General features: G+C 41.6%; 1 protein-coding gene across 4 annotated transcripts; it reads right to left on the bottom strand.

The window, feature by feature from the left end:
- Window positions 1-56: 56 nt before the first annotated feature.
- Window positions 57-23,538, bottom strand: slc38a3b (solute carrier family 38 member 3b). 4 transcript variants are annotated; one of them, XM_028999013.1, is made up of 18 exons: window positions 23,514-23,538; window positions 17,625-17,775; window positions 17,540-17,551; window positions 16,882-16,902; window positions 16,714-16,798; window positions 16,496-16,611; window positions 12,670-12,743; window positions 12,246-12,338; window positions 12,020-12,101; window positions 9,733-9,815; window positions 9,586-9,644; window positions 9,029-9,202; window positions 7,917-7,996; window positions 7,696-7,796; window positions 7,272-7,396; window positions 6,073-6,217; window positions 2,282-2,385; window positions 57-2,153 (listed from the first exon to the last, which is right to left on the bottom strand). In XM_028999013.1, the coding sequence occupies exons 2-18, from the start codon at window positions 17,726-17,728 to the stop codon at window positions 2,049-2,051; spliced, it is 1,563 nt and encodes a 520-aa protein (XP_028854846.1). In that variant the 5' UTR covers window positions 17,729-17,775; window positions 23,514-23,538; the 3' UTR covers window positions 57-2,048. The 4 variants fall into 4 exon arrangements, with proteins under 4 accessions (XP_028854846.1, XP_028854845.1, XP_028854847.1 ...); XM_028999012.1 differs by having other exon boundaries at window positions 23,381-23,519; XM_028999014.1 differs by lacking the exon at window positions 17,540-17,551 and having other exon boundaries at window positions 23,381-23,519.
- Between the last annotated feature and the right edge of the window lie 52 nt (window positions 23,539-23,590).

The raw sequence follows: 23,590 nt of genomic DNA, 5'->3' as shown, positions 1-23,590 counted from the left end.
GATGTAAATGAATAAAATAACTGCAATGGACTGTCACAAAATCACAATGCCACAGGTTTAAAAACAATATGTAAATTTTTTATTGTCTAAGTACTCTGACCCTGATATAATCTACATAGCATGACACGTACAAGAGGGTAACACTAAACATTTATGTACATAATCCCCATAATCACAAAACAATATAATTATTTGCCGAAAAGCATAAGGAAATTCAGATTTTTCCAAAATTTGGCACTTAAAGGCTGCAGCAGAATTCCATAGTGAGGACCAATAGAAAACTCCCATCATGAACCACACTGCGGTTATAAATAACCAAACATAATAACAAGCCAACATATGTAGATTTGTTTTTACTTCTATCATATTTTTTTACATACACTCTCATTAAAAATGTAGAGTCATTTACTTATTTCCTTGTTTGGTTTGACAAAAAACAACAAAAGAATAATAAATAGTCATTGCCAAAGTTTGAAATAATGCAACGCTTCAGCAGATGCACTAGATTCTGTGCTAGTGTGAATTTGGCCAGTTTTATTGCTTCTTTAATCAGTGCAGCTGTTTCCAGCTACATTAAGATCATTGAAACGAGTTTTCAATGAAGTGTTTAAAGTAACAGACCTTAAAAGTCATGATAATGTTCTACTCAAAATGTCCGCTGATTTTCTCTTCATTAACAGTCATTTCTAAATTACCCTAAACTTTTGAACGTTAGTGTGTATAATTATAAAGAAATTTATAATGACTGTATAATTAAGACAACCTATGTTTCATTCTTGGTTTCTGTTGCCGTCTAACACAGACTGGTGTACAATTCCTACTGTTTATAAAAGACCTCAAATGTTGTCACTAATATAAACCGATTTGTTCTGTATAATAGGTTAATCTGTCCTGCATAAAATGTTCGCTGATAAATAATTATACAGGGTAACAATGCACTGGTGCTTAAGGTTTTGATGACCATTTCATTACATATTACATTACCACTGCAAATTACATCAGTAATAATTCATCATCTTGAAATACTTTCTCTGTAGCTCTTGGTGCCATTAAATGCATGGTTAATGTTTTATGCAAATAATCTGGCAAAACATCAGGATGCACAATGGGATAACAAAACACTGACAAAAAAATCCACATAGAAAATAAAAGGCAGCTTTGTAACCTTTATGGAATATTTCACAGGCACATTCTTTCCTAACGTATATAATAATCATAATATTGGCAGTCAGTGAAAAAAAGGTTCAAACCAGAACATATTTTAAATACCACTCTCTGCATATAACTTGAATTTAAAAACATTTTAATACATATTTAAATAAATACATACTCCGTTTTAAATGTTTAGGTTCTCCCCAACACGTGTGAACCAGCCATTAAGGCATTCCATCCTGGCCTAAGTGGGTGCAGGTTGAGACACTGTAAGGTTATAGTATTGGATTAGGTAGTAGCAACTACAGCGCTGTCCAAGAAGAAGCGACATTTACAACCCCCGACCGAGCCCTTCCTGTCCATTCATACGCAGCTCAGCTAACATCTCACTACACCTTATTACAGCAATGCCTTACAGTAATAAAATAATGCTCACACTAAAGCCTTTGTGCACATAAACGTAAAAATACCTTATCACAGCATTTCATTCATATCTGTGTGCTCCCTCCTCTGTATATAAAAGTCTACCAGGGTGTCAGCACTATTACTTTTAAATTACGCATTCAAACCCAAGTTTGTGGGATCAAGGCTCAAAGGAGGATCTGGTGGGAAACAAACCAAAGCAGTGCAGACCAGTGAGGATGGAAAAAGATGCCACTGAATATGAATATGTCCACTTTCCAACTGCTTCAGCAACATAAGACTGCACAAATGATTTCCACCGGATCAGCTCTGAGGACACTGCATCTTCTACATGATTAATGATTTATTGAGGATTATTCTTCATGCTCTACCCTACTGACTGTTCCACCAGGTCTAACACACTCATGTGCATTTACACACACACACACACACACACACACACATACACAAACAATCAAGAGCAGTCCCCAGGCCTAGTGGCCACCTAGTGAGTTGCTGCTTCCGGTTGTCCAGTCAATGATAATAAAGCTCAAGCTCATGATCATGAATATGAATCCCAGCCCAGCGAAACAGGCCGCCTGCAAACATAAAAGACATAAACCAACATGAAACTAACCATGGACTATAGTAATAGGCTACAGCCTCTTCCATACAATGATATCATATGACATCATATGAGTCAATAAGGTGTTTGACTGTTACCCACCAGGATTTTGGGGGTCGAAGACATAGGTTCTTCATCCTTGGGTACAATGCGAATATAGAAGACAGCAGGGAAGATAAAGATCAGGCATGGAGCAGATGTAGCACCTGCAGGAGCAAAGACAAGCATATAATCAACACATAATGTGTATCAAACCGTCACTCTTCTGAAGGAATGGAACATCATTTGGTATTTTAATGAGGAAAGCTTGTCTAAGATAAAGGACCTTGTCACACAGGCATTCTGATAGGTTTACATGTTTTGTAGCATTTATAGCAATTTTTTACTCATGAACCATTAAGTGTACAACATGAGTTATCCAGTCCCAGTAAAGAAATGTTTTTATTTTTTGATCACTGTTTTTCCTCCCAATTTTCACCCATGTACAGCTCTGGAAATAAATGTCCTCTTCTAAACAAATACCACTCTATTTCTATGACAGCCATTCCATGGTCTGACACAAGTTGTTCAACATAAGACCATCATGTTAACCAAACCTCACAAAACAATGAAAGTGGACTTACTTTTTGCTGTTGACTTTAAACTTAAATTATGATTATTGTATTATTTAATAGTGCATAGTTGTTCAGCATTACTGGGGAGGTGAGACATCTGTCCTCTCTAGGGTAACCACAGAGGTTCCACAAGGCTCTGTCCTTGGCCCCCTTCTATTCTCAATATACACTCGCTCACTTGGTCACATCATCCAATCACATGGCTTCTCCTATCACTCTTATGCTGATGACACTCAGCTCTATTTGTCATTCCCACCAGAAGATGCTACTATAGCAACAAAAATTTCGGCCTGTCTCTCAGACATATCGGCATGGATATGTCTGAGCGACACCTCCAACTCAACCTATCCAAAACCGAGATTCTGATCTTTCCGGGCAACAATTCCCCTCAGCAAATCCTCTCAATTCAAATTGGCTCACTACTGTTAACACCCACGGCATCTGCAAAAAGCCTTGGAGTTTGGATAGATGACAAACTGAGTTTGAACCATCACGTTGCTGCGATCTCCAGATCCTGCAGGTTCACTCTCTACAACATTCGCAAGATTAGGCCTTTTCTCTCGCAACAGGCTACGCAGCTCCTCGTCCAGGCAATGGTCATCTCCAAACTCGACTATTGTAACTCTCTCCTGGCTGGAGCCTCTGCAGTCACCATAAAACCACTCCAGATGATCCAAAATATGGCAGCCCGTCTCATTTTCAATCAGCCAAAATACACCCATGTTACACCTCTTCTTACCTCCCTCCACTGGCTCCCGGTAGCTGCTCGCATTGAGTTCAAATCCTTGTTGCTGCCTACAGGGCTGTAAATGGAACTGCACCCTCCTACATCAATACAATACTACCTAGCTACACTCCTGCACGCTCTCTCAGATCAGCAAATGAAAGGAGACTAAAAATTCCTTCTTCACGGGGTCTCCGATTCCAATCATCTCTGTTCTCCGTTGTTGTCCCTGGCTGGTGGAACAACCTGCCCTCCTCCACACGACTAGCCGAGACTATCACCACTTTTAAGAAGCAGGTGAAAACCCTCTTGTTCAAAAAGTATTACAGACAAATCTAACACTTACACACGCACATGCGTACACATTGCACAAAACAATACAAAAATGTATATATACATTATAATTTTTTCTTCGTCTAGCATTTAACAATCTCTGAGCATGCTCTTCGCTGACAAGTTGAGCCTTATCAGGGCTCTTAGTTTGCAAACTCAATATTCTATAGAAATTGAACAAGAATTGCTGGTGTCTTCCTCTTGTAAGTCGCTTTGGATAAAAGCGTCTGCTAAATAAAGTAAAGTAAAGCATTACTGATTCATCTTTACATTTGACCAATTTCAGCTAGTAGAATTTTTAATTGACAATTAGAATCTTGATTCAGAGGTAATCAGTAGTTCATTACAGATTATACATAATATGTTATATTTTACAGAGGCACAAAGACTGGAAATTTAAATGAGAAGGACCTACAGTAAAAATGACCTGTGGCCATTGTTTGAATTACTGGGGAACTATTCAGAGTTCAGCTCCACTCTCTGTTCCTGCTGTGGCATCCAGTTGTGACAGTTCTGTGGTCAAACTCATTCTTGAGTGGGCATGGAAAATAATTGTTCTTATCCAGTATTTTGGGTCTTTAGTAACAGTATAATGCTGTTAACATTAACCCTGTTATTTAACACAATGACACCTCCAATTTCTATTACATTTACCGCATTTATCAGACGCCCTTATCCAGAGCAACATACAATCAGTAGTGACAGGGACAGTCCCCCTGCAAGTGTCTTGCTCAGGGACACAATAGTAGTAAGTGGGGTTTGAACCATTGATTTTGGTTTATAGGTGAGTTACATACTTCTACCACCCATGTATGAGGGGACTCGTGACTTGTAGCCTTGTCTGTGACACTGTTATACACAGCAGTTCGAGGAGTTTAAATTCTAGAACTGTGATTTTTTATACCTGACCCATTAGCCCCTTTTCAGGGTAGTGCAGACCAGCAAAAATATTGACTCATCCCTTTATCTGCGTCAACATGTTCAGAACATGTTTTTTCAAGGCCAAAGAAGGAAAATTCATCATAAACACAAACACTGATGTCAATGAACCACAAGACAGGAAAACATATGAGATCATTAGAGGACAAAAACATTTCCAGAAACTTTAATCTTTAACCGGGCCTATCTGAAATCTGTTTTAATCAAGTCAGTGCTAATTAGAGAACTAGAGAACTTATCTTTGGTAACAATACCAAAAACTCACTGTATGACAATATCACAATAACAGGAACAGGGTATCATATTTAACACGATAAATAATATAGAGTACTAAAGCTATTACATTTATTAATTATTAAACGATTAATTATTAAATTATTTATTTGAATCAAAGTTTGGTTGGTTTTATAAAACTACACTTTTTATTGTTTGCTATAACCTACTCTGTGCCGTCCAGTACTCCAGACATGGACAGATGATGTAGACTACACTTAAGACTTTTCCACCACTACACTTGTTGGAGATTTTTTTCCCTGGACAAATCATCACCAACCCTGCACTGACACCAATTGTAGGCTCACTTGCCAATAATGATAAAAGTGTCTCTCTCTGTTTCACCATTTCCCAAAGTTTCTTCCTTTCTTTTTCTCTCTCATAGATTTTTTTTTCTGGAGTTTTTTCCTTCTGTGTAGGAGGGTGAAATGTGGGGGGTGTCAACTCTAGGGCCTGTCAAAGCCCATTGAGACATACCGTATGTGATTATGGGCTATATAAGAAATAAATATTGTTGTTGTTATAGCCAGTGTGGTCAGTATAGTGCAGCCACTGCAGTCGCATTAATCTGTGTGCAAACACCCATGGGTAGACATCATGCTTGCCAGAAAGGGCCAGTTGCTCTTAAATCTTTGCTTGGTCATCAGTTTCCACTTTTTCCCTGGCACTTGGTGGCTTTCTTTATCGCGATTTGTTTTAAATTATTCTGTCCTCAAATGCCTGCAGGTTTTGGGTATGGACTCAAATTTTGACATGAACCTCCATCTTTCACTATTCCCTAATCTTTCTTTCATAGATAATATGATGACAGTCAGTGTTCATTACTTTATTGCTCCCTCCTTCTGCTGTTCAATCATATGCCATGATTACAGCAATAATAATTGATACTACTATTTGCAGTATTTTAACGTATATATTATGGTTTTCAATATATCGTTACAGTAAGACAGCCTGCAGCATTAATAGGAAGAATTGAAGTTGACTCTCTTTTCCAAGGCAATCTCACTTACCAATAACACCAAATATGCCGAGGATGTTGGGAGCAAAAATGACAAGCATGTCGATGAGGGTGAGGAGGGTGACAGCAATGCCAATGTGACGGAACCAGCTGAATGTCTTATTGGGGAAGAGCATCTGTTGGATGGCCCTGCGAACCTGGAAAATACAAATAACAAAGACAGACACCCTTAAGTAATGTAGTTTAAAAAGAAGGTCATTTAATTGAAGAGACCAGATCAATAACAGAGCAATAAAGGATATCAAAATTCTAAAAACTTTCAGCATCATCTGGCTATATTGCTCCATTATTTCAGTATGCTGACCCCACCAGCCCCAAACTACATATTTTGGCTAAAGTAAAAATGTTTAGTTAAATATTTGTTAATACAAGAGAATAATTAAACTGTTAAGGTTTCTTTATAGAGGCATTTCTATGCAACTAGACAACCAGATGTGATAAAATAATTTAAGAACATAATCTCTACTATCATAGACACAATGCATAATAATGCTGGCCTGACACAGGAGTGTCTGCCTGCATGAGCTATATTATACATTTATTTGCTGCAACTAAACCCTAAAAGTTAGACTGTCAGTACTATGGAAAGCAACTATGCAAGTCTTGTAACATGCACATTAACATCCTGTCAAAAATTCAGCACTAAGCTCATAACTCATTTTCCAAACCTGTATTTGGCAACATGTCTAGAGCATGCAGTCAAAAATGTTCACCTCACCACATCACATGTCCGCATGTTTATGATTCACACCAGATCCTGTTCCACATTCTTTCACTGTTTAACACTCAAATCACGTGACAGGAGTGGTGGTCTAATTAATGAGCACTTCTGAGAATTCGATGATATCACACAGTACACTCCAAACCAATGCGCAATAAGGATGGGTTTAAATAGCACAGAATGAGGCTTCTGTGAGAGCTGTCAGTCCTCAAGCTCCTCCCACTTTAAACTCTTTTAATATAAAATGATTAAAGATTATGTTCTTGGTGACAGAAATAATTACACGGATATAAATAATTACGCGCGGATTTATGCCTTTGACCTTTCTCTAGTGAATAAGCCCCACGCTTAGACTGTAGCGTTGCACTTGAAAATAGTCCCCTAAGTTGCACAACCTACCACTCAAGAACAACTTCACCAGTTACCTTTTATCAAACTGCATGACTGCAACATGGGTATAGAGAACTCACCGGGAACAGCACGATTGGCACAGTCAGAGTGACAGCAGTAAGGACAGCTACTCGGACACACAGGATCAGTATATCGTATGGGTCAATGCGGCTGTACGTATGCAGAAGCTCTGGCTCCACTTTGCCTGAAAAGGTTATATGAGGAATTGTAAACCAGTTATAGGCCATTTACTTGAATCATAAAAACTGTGTAAAATCCACAGATCCTCCAGTCATCTGCAGACTCATGAAAAACTCCTTCTGCTGTGAAAAAATAATTGAGGTGCCGTACTTTTTGTAATTTTTTCACATTCAATTGAAGCAATGCATTTAACATGATGTCAGTATTAAAACCTACTAATCATCTGCTGTAGTTGCAGTAAAAGGCCATCTATAAGTGTTCAAATGAAAAAAGAGGAGATTAACGGTCATGCAGAATTCTCACCGTAGAAGGTCAGGTAGCCGAAGAGAGCTGCCATGAAGTACATGACATACATGATGAGAATGGAGAGGTTGGAGACGTGCTGCATCCTCCTCTGGGTTGCACTGAGGTCAGAGATTGGTTCAGGTTTACATCACCAGGGCTCATTAATCGAATATTAAGAAATCTCCTCTTCACAAAAACACCAGCATGAGCCACTGGGCTATTGCTTAAGAGACACTCACTCGCGCAGCTCTGTGTAGATGGGCAGGACTTCAGGGTGGCAGACAAAGGCAAAAGCCAGGATGGGGATGGTGTAGGCAGTCTGGAGACACAACCAATTGTGAATTTATTATTCCAACAAAAATCAGTAGAGCACAGGACCCACCACCTTTCTGTAATACATGGGTAGCACAGACTTTTACAGAGCAGTCAGTAAAATACTGCTGGACTCTGCTCTGTTATTTTGACAACGTTCTCTATAGTTATGCACAAATATCCCGAACCGCCAAGGTGCCACTGAGGTGCCACTGAGCACTGTCCCCACACACTGCTCCCCGGTCGGGTTAAAAGCAGAGAACATTTCGTTGTGTCCCCATGTGCTGTGCTGCAATCACTTCACTTTCACTTTCAAGTGAAATGCTGTAAGTGAAATATTTTAAAAATGTATATGAACTGTTTTAATGACGAGAGTATTATGTGAATGGTATGATGATTGATTTATAGCTTGTTAGACAAGTGGTTTGTCTAACAAGCCCGTGGAAGCAGAAGAGATGAGAGGTGGTTGCCGATTTTAGAGCGGTTGACTGACGTTTTATTATTTATATTTTAAAACTGTATTCATTGAGGGTTTTTAGAATATAATTTAATAACTGCAGTCCGCCTCCGAACAGCATCCACCATGGTGTCGTCTACCCTGCCACCATCACCGCTCAGCTTTCCTGCACAGGGGATCTTCGGGGGGGACCCATTACAAACTGTCATGTTTCCGCCTTCTGCCGCGAAGAGGACAGAAGTTTGTTTTACCGCCCGAACCTTGTTTACTCTGCTGCATGCCCCCACTTTCCCAGCGTACACCAGAGTGGCGCAGTCTGCCCACGCTCTGCTTATTTGGCTGCCCCCGCGCGCACGTTCAGCGCTGTCACCACCGCTCCTGCCTCCCCAACGGCCCAGGCAGCCCAGCATGCGTGCTGTGCATCTATCCTATAGAGCAGAGTCTGAAGTCTGCAAAAATAATTGCGGTTGTTGCGATTTATAAAATCGTTTTTTTATTATAATCCCGAGTTTGGTTAAAATTCAATAAATTATTCAGCCCTAATAAGATTCTTATTATTACAGAGTCAAGTAAATATTTTACCTGTGAGTTTATAGTAATGAAGCCAGGACTGCAGTGAGCATCATCCTCCACATGTCCATTGTGGTAGGCATGACTGTGATCGACCAATGAGAAATTAGAATGAAGATGCGTTGCTGTGGCATTCACAGCAAACTCCTCAAATGGGCAGGGGATCTGGAACTTCTTGAAGATGACCTGTGGATTTCAAATTTTAAGATATGAGGGCATGAAGACAGATCCTGCTGACCACAGCAAAAAGCTGATGAAATAAAGATGAATAAAAAATGTAAAGGCAATAAAAAATGACCACCTCTGCAGACGCAGGTGGCTGCCATGTATAATGCACAAATCCGTTTCACACAGGATTATCAAGAATGCCTTGATGTCAGAGCCAATCTTAAAATCCATTATGTCACTACACATCAAGTTGTGCCAAGACATCCTACACGCCTGTATCCCACCAGACTTGCCAAAGTGTGGGAGAAACACGCGAAGCATTTTTAAAGGCTTAACAGATTAGCTGGTAAAGTTAAGTAACATCTTTACGGTCATGATGTGAGGTGACAGTGAGGACGTACCGCACTAAGGAAGAAGACCATGCAGCTGAGAGAGAAGCCGCTGGTGTAGCCAAGATATCCTGAAAGATGCAAGCAAAATCAGAATGGAATTCTATTATATAGACCTATTTATTTCAATGAGATGAGGACAAGAGTGTGGATACATACCAAGTTGCTTCATCAGAGCGAGAGGCAGGATTATACCCATAGAGACCAGCACCACCAGATAATTACCATTCAGATACCATTCCCTACAGGAAGACAGAGAGATTCTCCTGACATCAGTGACGCTTTTCATTCAGTGTCTAATATAGTTCTATTTAGCCTGATTTATTAGGGGGAGAATGTAAGACATTTAAAGGTCCAATGGTAGGATTTAGGAACCAGGCACATTTATATTCCAAAAACAGAGGGCAGTATTTCCCCAGAAACCTGGTGTGTCCACCCCGATCATAAGAAACAAGGACAACCACTAGGGCTAATCAGAGGGTGCCACTGAGCAAAGCACTGTCCCCACACACTGCTCCCCGGGCTCCTGTCACGGCTGCCCACTGCTCACCAAGGGTGTTGCTGAATACATGGGACACATTTTGTTTTGTCACCGTATGCTGTGCTTGCTGTGTGTGTGTGTGAGTGCAATAGTCATTCATATTTAGCCATGCTCTCGATGATTTGTAGCTGTTCACCCCTTTGGCCCCCAGCACCTTAACCACGGTGCCAAAGGCAGTGTGCATGTCTATTCCCAGCTTCATTCCTCCCCCCAGACGCCAGCAGCAGGTTAGGCACCACCCCTTCTCTGTCTAATCAATATGTGGAAAGTCACACAGAACTACCATTCCAGAAAACACAATTTTTTAACAATACATACACAAGACTGAAACTGTACTCAAAACTACTTATATTTCATCATATATTACTTTATGATGATTTATAGGCTTCACGTCTGCCCTGAAAGTTGAAAGGGAATGGGAAACAGGAGACCATTTTGGCTGCCCTAAGTGCCTATTGAGCTGTGTAGTAGCAGCAGGCCATAAACAGACAGCACATCTGTGCTTATGTAGCGCAGGTAAGCCAGGTCAACCAGTTCGCAGTAGCCACAACACAAAGAAGACATGCTAGCTGCAAACCCACGCCATTTTAACTCTGGGCACAGCGACCTGGCATCAGTCTTAGGCGAGGTTGTGTGTGTAACAAATGTAACATTTGTGTGTCAATTCAAAAAGTACACCAGAAGTAGTGCTAACTATGACTTATGCAAATGAAGAACATCATTTGGAGTCTGGGAGTCTGAACCCATCATTTTTTCAAATGATGAACGGAATCAAGTTATACACGAACCAATCAAATCTGCACCCTCAAAAAATCTGAATGAGAATGTATTGGCCATGCAGAACATTTATTAAAAATGTTGAATTTAGGAAGCATGAACTTAGTTTTAAGTATGAACTATTACAAGTTTGACACTGGCCACTGAATCTCAACAATATTAATTCATTACCTTTTTGTGTATTGACATGTTGCTATTATAATATAAGGAAAGATGAATGAAAGAAGGCAAATCTACATTCATGTGAGAGAAATACACATAATCAGGTCCTAAACAGAAGAACTAGCAGTTTATGTGGAAAAATCAACAAAGTGGGCCACAACCTCATCTGGCTTCATCTCATTAAAGTCTATGGAAGAACGGAAAGTTACTAAACTCCCTTTCTCTCACACGTGGACGCGCTATTTTTGGTTTGTAGATAAACACAGCCATCTCCCATCTCTGAGGTTAAACCCAGAGCGGGCGCTCTGAAAGCTAATATCCAACACCTCTACCCCCTTCAAAACTCCCAGGTCACCCGATGCCGCCTTAACCTGCTGTGACTTGGGCTCGGTGTCCATGTTGTAAATTTCCACACAGAGCTACACACGGACACTGGCAGTCATCTGGGATAAGGGCTGCTGCTGTTAGGAGGTGATAGTGGAGCCACATGGCAGAACTCGCTGTTCAGCTCACGATTTGTTTTTAGACACGGGACACCGGAGGGAGGGAGAGAGAGACAGAAGGCAACCAGAACCAGGATTCCACTTCACCATGCCAGCAGGATCCACAGACACACACACATACACACTTAACCATCACAGTAACAACAGCATTGTTTCAAACAGCCTGGCAATAACGTTAGAGCATTTGAATAATTGTGAGCGGTGGTACAGTCCATGTTGACAATCCGCACCCTCCACACACCCGCTCTTCTCTTCCAATCAGTGTTCTCCACACTCCCACCTCCTCACGTGTCTGCTTCACACACCTGCTCCTGTGCCAGACCCTTATGCCAACCTTCTGTGCCAGGTCACGTTCAACACTGTATTGTTCAAGGACACTGTTTTCCCGGCTGATGTAAACTGTTGGTTGTTCTGGTTTTATCATCTCATCCTAATGTTGCTCTGGACCAGCAGGAATACTTACGTGGATGAGGGATCTGCCCTTAGAAAGGCCTGGATGACCAGTGGGAACTCTGATTTGACAATAAACATGTAGCTGGACATGGCTGTGGACATACGAAAGTGAACCCAGCGTAAATTGGTGACGGATAAAACCAGCACATAATACATATGAAAAAAAAAATGTAATACTATATTCATATTATACCATCACATGTTATACCACTTTGCTCAAGACAAGGGTTCCTCACCTCCGATGTTTTGCAGTGTGATTGCAATTCCGGCCGCCAGCTTGCCTGTCATTCCAAAGGCCCTGTAGCCCAGCTGCTCATAGGCCCTAATCCCTGTAGACATAAAGGCCATCTCAATTCCAAAAATCTGTAGTGCAGTTGTTCCTTCGTATGTCACATAGCATACTTGATATGACATGACCCATGCACTATATATATTACAGACTTGTCAAATTCCACCAGGAAATTTGATTAGAAATTGGCATTTAATTAAATGTGACATCATCAGAATATTTTACCAGATTTAAGATCATCAGCCTGAAAGTGTTGGGGTTTAATCTTTTAATATCATTAAAGCCCGGTATGAGCACCGTGCTAAGCCAATGAAAAGTCAGAATCTAATTCCAGCACCGCTGCTTGTTGAGTACTTTAGACTAAAGCTTACCTACAACCCCAGAGGCTTTGAGGAGCAGGTGGATTGAGTAACATGACAAAACTGCCACTGCTGTCAGGAGGAACCTGGGAAAAAACACACACATACATATAAAACAGACAGTCATCAATACAGATGAAAGGACTGAACTATAACAACATTGTACTGCATTTTTTGGCATCTGATATTATGAGCATGTGATGCTAGACATCACAGAGGCCCAATGGGCTATCACATTGGTGAAAATGAGTAGAGTGCCCAGTAGTAATGTCCCAGTTCATCATAACCTTCAATCCTGAGCTCTGTTCCAAAATAAAGAATCAGCGATTTCCCAAAGTCCTTTGTTCCTAGCACCCAAGTGCCAAAAAAAACTCAGCGAACGTTAACGTTCATTCCCCTAGATGATCCAGCCAGGGTGTTCAACACTTCTGGTGGAGTCTGGCACCAGAGTTTGGCCCATGCTTGCCAGCTGAAGACTTCTGCCTGAGGGATGCTGATGTTTGTTAGTGAAAACAAACTCTGGACTTCCAAATTCCCCTGGGCACTCACATGAGTGTGTGACCTTCGCGGTGGCTGGGGCACTAGAGGTGAGCTTTGGTATTATGCATCTGCATGTTCTGTTTGTGTTCTAGAATGGCAAAACCTTCTGATGAAGGCCTCTATTCATAATCTTCTCCACAGACAACATCTGCGGGTTAAAGGTATTACTGGTATCAGTTCTCAGGGTCTTTGCTGGCAGTCATGACATCATATAGGAACCCTGTGAGAAACCGAACTTGAAATTCAGCCTGTTACACCAGTATGTTGACGGGTTCTGATTTAGAACAGACACAAAACCCACAAATGAGCAAACCATGGAAATATTTTGACTGTTACTGTTACTAAAGATGAAAGGTTCATTATTAGACTAGGTCTTGCACCAGGAATAGCTAAAAATCTAGGCACACTAGTGGGTATATTGCCGAATGTGTTCAGAAATGTCAGATTCGCTAGTTCACCAATCAGAATTCTGATTATGCATTTCGTTGCCCTGCATTTTGTTGCCCGTTCGCTGCATTTCGGTGCCCTGTACTTGTACATGTGTAATGACAATAAAGTTGAATCTAATCTAAAAAAAAAATTAAACTGAGATCATGTTTGTGATGTGAGGCTCTGTGAACAAGTTTTGATATGAGCACAAATTGGCACTAAAACAGAGGAGGTCAGAGACTGGATCTTGCACTTGGTGTTGCCAGATTGCTAGTTTTGTATTTGGTATTTGGTGGGAAAATTACTTGTCATAAACTGTGCATTTTTGGATGATGTTGTGCTAGAACCAGGTGCCTGAAGTGAAAGTGATTGTGAAACACTGAAGCACAGCACACATTGCACGCAACAAAATGTGTCCTCTGTATTTAATCAACACCCTTGAAAGGGGGAGGGGGGTAGTGTGTGGGGACGGTACCTTGCTCAGTGGCACCTTGGCAGTTCGGGATTTGAACCAGCAACCTTCTGGTTACGGGTCCGCTTCCTTACCCGCTAGGCCACCACTGCCCCACTAAAACATGGTTTGCATAGGCTCCTCCCATTTTTAAAGAGCAGCACAAACACATCTTAGCACAAGGGGTATTACTTTGGATTCAAACATCCATCAAAATTCCTAAAGATATAAAGGTTGATTTAACACACACACACACACACACACACACACACACACACACATATATATATATATATATATATATATATAATTTAAATTTTCTTTACCTTTAATAATCAGGGACAGTAGCTGTGATGTCAATAGGAGGCCAACACATTAACAAAGTTAAACCCTGTAATATATCACCCCGCTCTTTCTCTCACTTCCTGTGTATAATAAAATTACGTCAGCTTTAATGGGAGTTATAACCTAACCCAGGGGTATGGGCTGGTTATTCTGATTTCATTTTGACTGTGACAGACATCTGGAAATATTGGAAATGCAATTCAACTAGGCTGCTATCAGCCAGAGGTAGCAGACGAACATGTGAGGCATGAAAAAAGTGAGTCTGTTTTACAAAATTCCCAACACTGGTTTACGCCGAATTGCCCACGAGACAAATAATTGAGCTCCAAGTTAAACAAGACTGGGTCAAAGCCCACAAACTCACTGCCCTCTCATAAAATGAGAAGGAATACTAGACTGGTTGGTTCTAGTCAGATTTAGTCTGAGCACAATTCTCCGGTTGTAAAGAGGCAACATTATACTTAGTTTAAGGAACGAATGGTCAGATAAATCCTACAAGTGCGGTCAGAAGTGAAAAACAAGACGTTGGTGCACAGGGTGGAATTGATGAATGGAACAAAATGAATGAATGAATGCCTTGAATTTCATGCTCATTAAACCTCTGACCACAATTGTATATCATGGTCCTTTACATAAATTGCTCACTCACTGGTGCACCAGTAGAGGAGGAATCTCCTCATGTATCAGCGAGGAGGCATGGCTGCGGCAGCTACTATTTTTACTGGCCTTGTCTGCGATATGAGGCCCTGTTCCCTCTCTCAACCTGCAAAAACTGCATGAAAATATCCCCACATAACACCCAGCTAAACAAAGCGAGACAGAAGGCTGGGCTTAAATAAGCAGGAGTCTGCATTTGGCCAGGAGGGTGGGTTTTTGATTGATGGAGCATAGTGATTGGTGAGATGGGTGGGCCTGGACTGGCACTAGGTGTCTGCCCTTTTTGGCATGACATTTTATAGGGCACAGCTTGAAAATCAGAGGTAACAGAGGTAACATAAATACAGTAGGATCACTGTCTTTATCATTCTGAACACTGATATACAACAAATATTGACATTGTCCATGAAATGTAAACAAGTGAAAATAAAATCTAATGTGACTTTGCTGTTTAATCATTTCTTCTGAATAGTACCTGATAAGAGCTTTGGTATCATCCAAGAAAATTCTAAAAATAATTTAAGAATCCTATCTCACTTCATCTGATGGTACATTAGGTTAGGAAATCCTAATTGATCCAACCAGTTTACTTTATATGTTGTCAGTTGCTCACCTTTCAAGGTTTAAATTAAACCTCTAATGCAGTCAAATGAGACACATGTTCATGTGTTCAGAGAATTTCATTAAGAGAGGAAACATGTTAGTAGTTGATATTTCTTCTATACCACAGTGTGTATATTCCAGTATATCATCCAGCTATACAGCATTTATTGGCAGGTTTAAGTAGCCACCTTTAGTGTAGTTCAGTGGAAGATGTTGTACATCTTTTCTTTTTTTTTGACATCCCTGGCTTGGGTCATCTAAGTCCTCTAAGGTGGCAGTGGTGGCCTAGTGGTTAAGGAAGCAGCCCCATAATCAGAAGGTTGCCGGTTCGAATCCCGATCCACCAAGGTGCCCCTGAGGTGCCACTGAGCAAAGCACCACCCTCACACACTGCTCCCCAGGCGTCGGTCATGGCTGCTCACTGCTCACTCAGGGTGATGGGATAAATGCAGAGGTCAAATTTCACTGTGTGCACTGTGTGCTGTGCTGCTGTCACGTGTGACAATCACTTCACTTTAAGAAACTTGATTCTCTCTAACCTCATTAGGTTGCTTGGGTAAACTGTCCATCACTCCTATAGCAACTCTGGTATTAATAGAGCAAGAGAACATGAGGGAACCTTGTGTCAGAATCCTCTGGCTACAGTCTACATTTATTTGGCAAGATTCAAAATTCAAAAGGTGAAGAGTAGCAATCAGTGTTATATAAGTAATAATAACTTGGGGGGGGGGGGGGGGGGGTCATTTATAATAAAAAGCACATCAGGTTTCACAAAATAGTCACAGTGTAAGATTGTAAATAAATATCACTCACAAAAAGAACATGATTCCAGTGTTTGCCATGGCATATGCCAGCCCCAGGATTCCACTGCCCATGATGGCATTGCCCAGATTGAACACAGACATGCCAAAAGAGGTCTTCCCCTCAAACTGAATTGAGAAAAAGGAAATTTGTAAAGTTAAACCTAAAAAGTCAACACAGGATACACACACACACACACACACACACACACACACACACACACTACTTACATCGGTGAAACGTATGGGCTTCTTCCCCTCTCCGGTGGGAAGGAACTCATCACTTTCTGCCATTGGGCCTTCAGGATCATCAAATCTGCAGAGCAAATTAAAATGGATTAAACAGCAACCCCACACTACCAGCCTAATACGTCCACGCTGTTCATGCCGTTCACATACCTGCTCTTGTGAGTACCATTTCTGAACACAAAAGCAGAGAAGACAGGCCATCGCCCAGAAAGAAAGAGAGAACATGCACTGAAACAAACACACTTAACAAACACACGCAAAGTCAAAACAGCATTCCACCGTGTATGAACCTTTCGTTACTTTGCATGCAATATCACAGTCATATGCAGTACACAAAAACAGACCAGTGCTAGTTTGGACAGATCACCCTTGTGATGCGGTAAGTTACAGGTCAGTGTGCTTGGCATGTGTCCATCTGTATTTATGGAAACATGCAGGAGATGTCATACACAGTCAGGGACTTGATTTTCCATGCAAGCTGGCTTGACATAGCGTGGTCAGAACCACTGAGTAAATTTATCAAATGCGCTTATACACTGGGCCATCGATCTGGTGCTTCTTACCACGTGTTCAATGGTAACCCTGCTAAAGTGCACACCGAGGGCCTGATCTACTAAAGGTTTGTCTGTGTTAAGACATCTACATTTATGGCATTTATCAGACGCTCTTATCCAGAATTGATAGCATCCACAAACAAATGTGCAAGACAATATAATAATGGTGGCCGCTGAGGATGGCACGTTGTAAATGTGACACACAGATCTTCATTTGTGTGTTACCATTAATACAATTATTCTCAGTTCCTTACCTGCTACACGGCCTGTAAGTCCATAGCCAGGATTCAACATGACAACTTGAATAGACAATAGTAGAAGAAAGTAGTCAGTGCTTACTGTTCCTCCTGAAACAAGGTCTTCATAGGTACACACATATCTTCTGCAAGATCATGACCTTTCCCGTTGGGAAGGATGCTCATCTCTGACTGAGCAGGCTCCATGCTCTAAGGAAGAAAGGCCAATATTCTGTGCACCACCGGTTCTGAGTCTGTAGCAGAGACAGAGAGAATTTCAACTAAATTCCCCAAAACTTTGAAAACCGGTACATCCTGACGTGTGTTTGCTCATGGCGTCCTATGCTTCCATGGAACAATGAATACTGACAAATTACTTTGTCATGGCCATTATGTGCACATACTAGAGGTTGGTCTTTGTCAGATCATGTCCAGGCATTGACCTCTGGATGTTTTAGGTATAAAGTGAAGTGAATAATCTTTGGGTCGCTTTAAGGCTTTAAGAATGGTGTGTGGCCATTTCAGGGTTATAATGCATTTGATAATGCATTTCATTTCACCTTTAAATGTGTATCCTACTCTCATTAAGTTTCCAATGCAACAAAAAGGGAAGCATGTAAGACAGAAATATGGGATGAAATTATTCTAATTGGGATGATGTTGACTACTTTGCAATAAACACAATATGAGGTATTATGGTTTGTTTTATTGTTAGTGTCAGGTTCATACAGAGAATGCAAGATGCAATAACTGATTTGAGAGTCTGGAAAAGATGAAAAAAGGGCCTGGTTGGTATTTAACTTAAAGGATCAAATAACAGCTACTAAAGCAAAATAATCCAGAAAGTTTTTCTCTTCTTTCTTATGAGAACACCAAATTCTGCATAATGCTGTTTAGTGTTTACCTTCACATTCTTCAGAACAGATATTTTAGTACAAGATTGGGTGCACTGTATGAATGGACTTCATACCAACAACTATCACACCTTTGTTTACCCATATCAAATATACAATGAAATTAATACATAATAGTATTCAGAGCACAATTAATTCTGCATTCAGAACAGGTGTCATGCACATGTCCATTGTAAAAGCAACTCTCACAAGACTGTGATGCTCACAGCAGGTGCAGATGCAGCAGATGAACGAGTCCTGATGAGATCAGCGGGCAGGTCAGCGCCAGCTGGAGGTGATCAGGACTCATCAAATACCATACTGCAGCGGTGAAGGACAGAGCTGTTCTCCAACACAAATTCCGAGGTGTTCCCCCTTATACTCCCCAAACACTGGAGCGGTCTGAGCCGTGAGTGTGTGTCGCCTTCGTGTGTAGGGGGTCCGCAGGGGGTCCCTGGGCCGTACGTCAGCGAGTGAACTACACTGAGCCCATCAACCCGTTGTGCACTGTGAGCCACACGAGCTGTCACTCTTCACTAGAGGTGTGAACCTACACTGGTCCCATGATTCGATTACAATGCATCGTGATGCATCCCATAAATGCCTCCTGCAATGCATCCCACAATGACAATCACATCCACATAAATGTGGATGCTTTGATTTGCAGACTGTTTTTCTGCTCATTGGAGAAAATCTAAGGACGATTTAAGACGATTTCAAAATTGATGGGATGAATCGGTAATCAAGGCATTGATGATCATGATGATCGAATCATAAGACGAGTGAAAGTTCACACCTCTAAAGAAGACCTCCTCCAGATACCCAGGACCAACCTGAGGACTATGGGAGACAGGGTTTTCTGTGATGTGTCCCACGCCTGTGGAAATCGATCCCTGAGATCCTGAGGGCTCCACAACCCACTGAATGTTTATAGAAATGTCTTAAGACAATGGGAGTTTTTTTTTTTATGTCTGCCCATTTTTCTCTTTTTAACCTGTTGACTGTTGAACACAAGCTAGCACCATACTGACTCATAACCACCAAACGTTAATTTAGTTAAATTAAAATAGTGTAAAATAGTATATATTTCTGTATATAGGTTTATTGTTTCAACAAATGCACATACAATTTATTTATTTACATATATGTTATCCCTGCAGCGTGAGAAGTTTTGCACACAAGAATTTCACTCATATGCACTGTACCTGTGTATCAGTGTCATGTGATTATGATTTGATTTCGATGTATTCATTAATTTTTGGTTTGTGTCTAGCCACACAGATCAGATGTAATCATTTAAACAATGTGGACGGTCTGGAAATTGGATTTAAAATAGACACACAAAGGCATGACCACTGTCAGAGCACAGAGTAAATTATAGCAATCAGCGGGTTTTGTTGCTTAAACTCCATTCACAGCAAAGTTGGCTTTCCTTCCACAGAGGGTGCTTGATGTCTATTATTATAACCCTAAACCCTTGCCGGTTCAAATCCTGAGGTGCCACTGAGTAAAGCACCGTCCCCACACGCTGCTCCCCGGGTGGCCGTCGTGGCCGCCCACTGCTCACCAAGGGTGATGGTTAAAAGCAGAGGACACATTTCGTTGTGTCACTGTGTGCTGTGCTGCAGAGTTTCACAGTGACGATCACTTCACTAAAACTAACAATTTCTTCACAATAAACAGACATGTTACAAACATCTACACAAATTTCTCGCACATTCACTCCTTATGACCGACACTCAAAGGGGCACCAAACCAGTTACTACAACTACACTGCACGGCACTCGGCTGTAAATCAGGAGCCATTAAGTGAGTCTCAGACACCATGGACAGGTCATAGCTGTGGAGGACATCCAGCTTGGGAGGTGACAATGACGGCAGCTGGTCAACACAGGCCTAACGCAGTCAGACCAAGGCTAATTAAACAATATTTGTATTAAAACAGTTGACTTTTTGACATATTGCTGCCTCTTTGTGTATATATTTATTTGCTGGAACAGTACTTTAATAACAATGCCTAGGTAACACTGTAACTAGTCCGAAGGCTGAAGACAAAGCTCAAGCAATTTTGTGTTTTCATTATAACAGAACCAAACTCTGGACTCTAGAAGAGGTCCAAAAAAGTATTTTTTCTAGCTCTATATACTGGGGTTGTGCACAGATCCTACTGTTTGCTGAGGCATTTGAGTTCTGACAAATGAGTTAATAGGTGTAACAATCGTGTTTCATGTTTATTTTTGCGGGTTAAATTGTGAATTCTGTTGATGCTGCCGCACCTACTGAAATGTCAGCACCTCCTTGTGTAAGCAGTCAGGCTGCAATCTCCACACTGACCTTACTTTCAAGCAAAACAGAGTTTGAGGCTCTACCCACTTCTCACACAAACCCTGTAATGCTGTCACACCCGTAGGGTCAAGCAGCTCAGGCCAGACAAAAAAAAAAAAAAAAAACGAACATTTTTCTTCTACACCTATGAAATGACAGTGACAGGGGTCGTTTAAGGTAAAGTCGGGCTGAAGGCCCTTCTGAGCCCAGGCTTGATCCAGCAGGACACTTAGCAATTACTCTACCCCTCCGAGGTGCAGTTAATTTTACAGAGACAGAAAACACCGCCTTCCACGCAGATAGATTCCTAAACTGCAGAGAAAAGAGCTTTCCAGCCACTGCATGGAGCGCCACAGCCTTCCACTAACCTCATGGCATATGAGTGTTAAATGACAGCGGCCATTACATTAATACACGGGCAAGTTTATATTTAGCCTTTATTACTAAATAAAGGATCTGATAGAAAATGCCAAAACAACAACTGTGCACGATCAGGGTTGTGCTAAATTACTCATTAAATGTGACAGTAGTGAATAATACAGGACGTCCCATCTAATACACTATTGGCCAGTCACATACCAGCACCAACATATTGCATCAAATGCATTCTAAAAGTATTTTAAAGAAGAAAGGAGTAACTGTATTTCAACTGTTTGGGATGTTTGTTACATCCCAAAACCTGTAGATTCCAAATGATCAGATGTATTTTGGCCTGATTGTCCTACTGTCCTTATAGATGATTTGAGGGCAATTCTTCCAGACGCTGAGTAATTCAGAATTAAAACCCTTCTGCTTCATACTGGTCCCGGCATTTGAGTTCCTGCTTCAGAGGGGCATGGTGAAGCTTGTTCATCTCAAATCATCTACCACAAACATGAATTACTCACACTACTTATTTAAACCACTCATGGCCCACGGTGGCTCTAATCCAATCGCCGAAGCAGGAACTCAAATGCCGGGACCAGTATGAAGCAGAAGGGTTTTAATTCTGAAATACTCAGCGTCTGGAAGAATTGCCCTCTCAGTTTTGAGTGTCAGGTTCGACCCAGCTAAGCATGTGTGAATGGCATCTGTCTTAGGGGCAGTGGTGCCCAAGAGGTTAAGGTTGCCGGTTCGACTCCCGTGCCGCCATGGTGAAAGTGAAGTGATTGACACACAGCAGCACAGCACATGGTGCACACAGTGAAATTTGTCCTCTGCATTTAACCCATCACCCTGAGTGAGCAGTGGGCAGCCGTGACAGGCGCCCGGGGAGCAGTGTGTGGGGACGGTGCTTTGCTCAGTGGCACCTTGGCGGATCGGGAGCGACCTTCTGACTTCGGGTCCTTAACCGCTAGGCCACCACTGCCCCATGGTGCCACTGAGCAAAGCACCGTCCCCACACACTGCTCCCCGGGCGCCTGTCATGGCTGCCCACTGCTCACCAAGGGTGATGGTTAAATACAGAGGACACATTTCTTTGTGTCACCATGTGCTGTGCTGCAGTGTTTCACAATGACAAGCACTTCACTGTCTTTCTGTGCCAGCTGAGATGCGAGGAGGTGCGTTGCAAAGAGACTGGGTCCGTCAGCCCATGACAAGACAGTGTGAAGTTCAGGTTCATATTGTGTTGCAACAATTTGCCAAACAGTTCCCGAATGTTGCACAAAATCCTGCATTTGACGTCACGGAGTCTAGGTGGGATTCCTGTAGCCCTGTCTCTTTTTTTCTGTTGATTTCACGGGCCACAGGCAGGTCAGAGTTTCACACACGTCTCCATTTACCATAATAAAAGAGGGTCACTTTAATAGCTGACTTCGCACCTCTTGTGCCTTTAATGCCCCTGACAATAAAACAACGATTAGAAAATTTTTGCCCATATGCACCGGGACGAACGACGTTATTCGTATGACTGGTATAAACGTGTCCATAATAGTGGAGACAAAAAAAAGCCGGCATACGATGGAGCGTCGGGACGTGACGCAATTTAATGAACGCACGCGAGACGGTGGGAAATTTCCACGTGGTCCCGATTCAACAATGAAGCCCTAAAACAGGAGCAGCGGGACCTGGGCTATAGGCAGGTAATTACTGAGACACTAGTTGATCCGTGACGTGGATCACGTCCACTACCACGATCGTGTCCTATCTATTCAAAACGCATTTTACGTTTAATTGGATGGTGGTCCTTAAAACAACACATTTTCACAACTTATTATTAAAACTGTGATAATTCTGATCCCCGGTGCGTAGGCCAAATAAACAGGTCAAGGGTTTAAACCTGAAAACTACGAATAAAATCACTGTCTAGTCACACAAAAAAAGTCTCTGTCGGTAAACAAAGCGCGTTCACGGAAACGTTGCGGCTCCAGCAAACAAAGTGGACATGAGGATAAAGCAAACTGGGACCAGTTCCGCTACAGAAGTCCCGTTAAAAGACGAAACACGCACGCATGGACCGTGTAATAATAAAAGAAACAATGATGACGACAACAATTCACAATTGGTTTTTAAAAAATGAAGGAAACGTGTAGTTTCACGTGCAATTGATTTCCTTTTCATCTAAAATGATGAACTTAATTACTCACGACTACAGTCCATGGCACGAAGTCCTATTATATGTATGAAATGTACTTTACTATGGTAAAGATAAGAGTCTTACCGTACAGGGGAGCACTGCTGTGCCACTCTGGCTGTAAATAAATTCCTCCTGAACTGCTGATATTTTGTGTTGCACCTTTTTTTTTTTTAATACAATAATATATTTTATGTGCTGTTTTTTTTTCGGTCCTTACTCGTTGCCCTCGAAGGCTCGTCTGTTGTTACTCTCGGGGCGCCGGGTATGGGGGAGGTCTATAACCGGCCTGTGGGG

Source organism: Denticeps clupeoides, chromosome 12 (genome assembly GCF_900700375.1).
Source record: "Denticeps clupeoides chromosome 12, fDenClu1.1, whole genome shotgun sequence".
NCBI lineage: Eukaryota > Metazoa > Chordata > Actinopteri > Clupeiformes > Denticipitidae > Denticeps > Denticeps clupeoides.
The sequence above is the reverse complement of the archived record's forward strand: the minus strand, read 5'-3'. Positions and strand labels throughout refer to the sequence as shown.

Excerpts from the sequence above, each read along its gene's own strand:
- slc38a3b (XM_028999013.1), bottom strand. The coding sequence starts at position 17,728 with ATGGAGCCTGCTCAGTCAGAGATGAGCATCCTTCCCAACGGGAAAGGT. Across the intron at positions 16,612-16,713 it reads AGCCCATACGTTTCACCGAT|TTTGAGGGGAAGACCTCTTT; the intron begins GTAAGTAGTGTG and ends TTCTCAATTCAG. Across the intron at positions 6,218-7,271 it reads TGCCAATCGTGCTGTTCCCG|GTTCGCAGGGCCATCCAACA; the intron begins GTGAGTTCTCTA and ends TGTATTTTCCAG.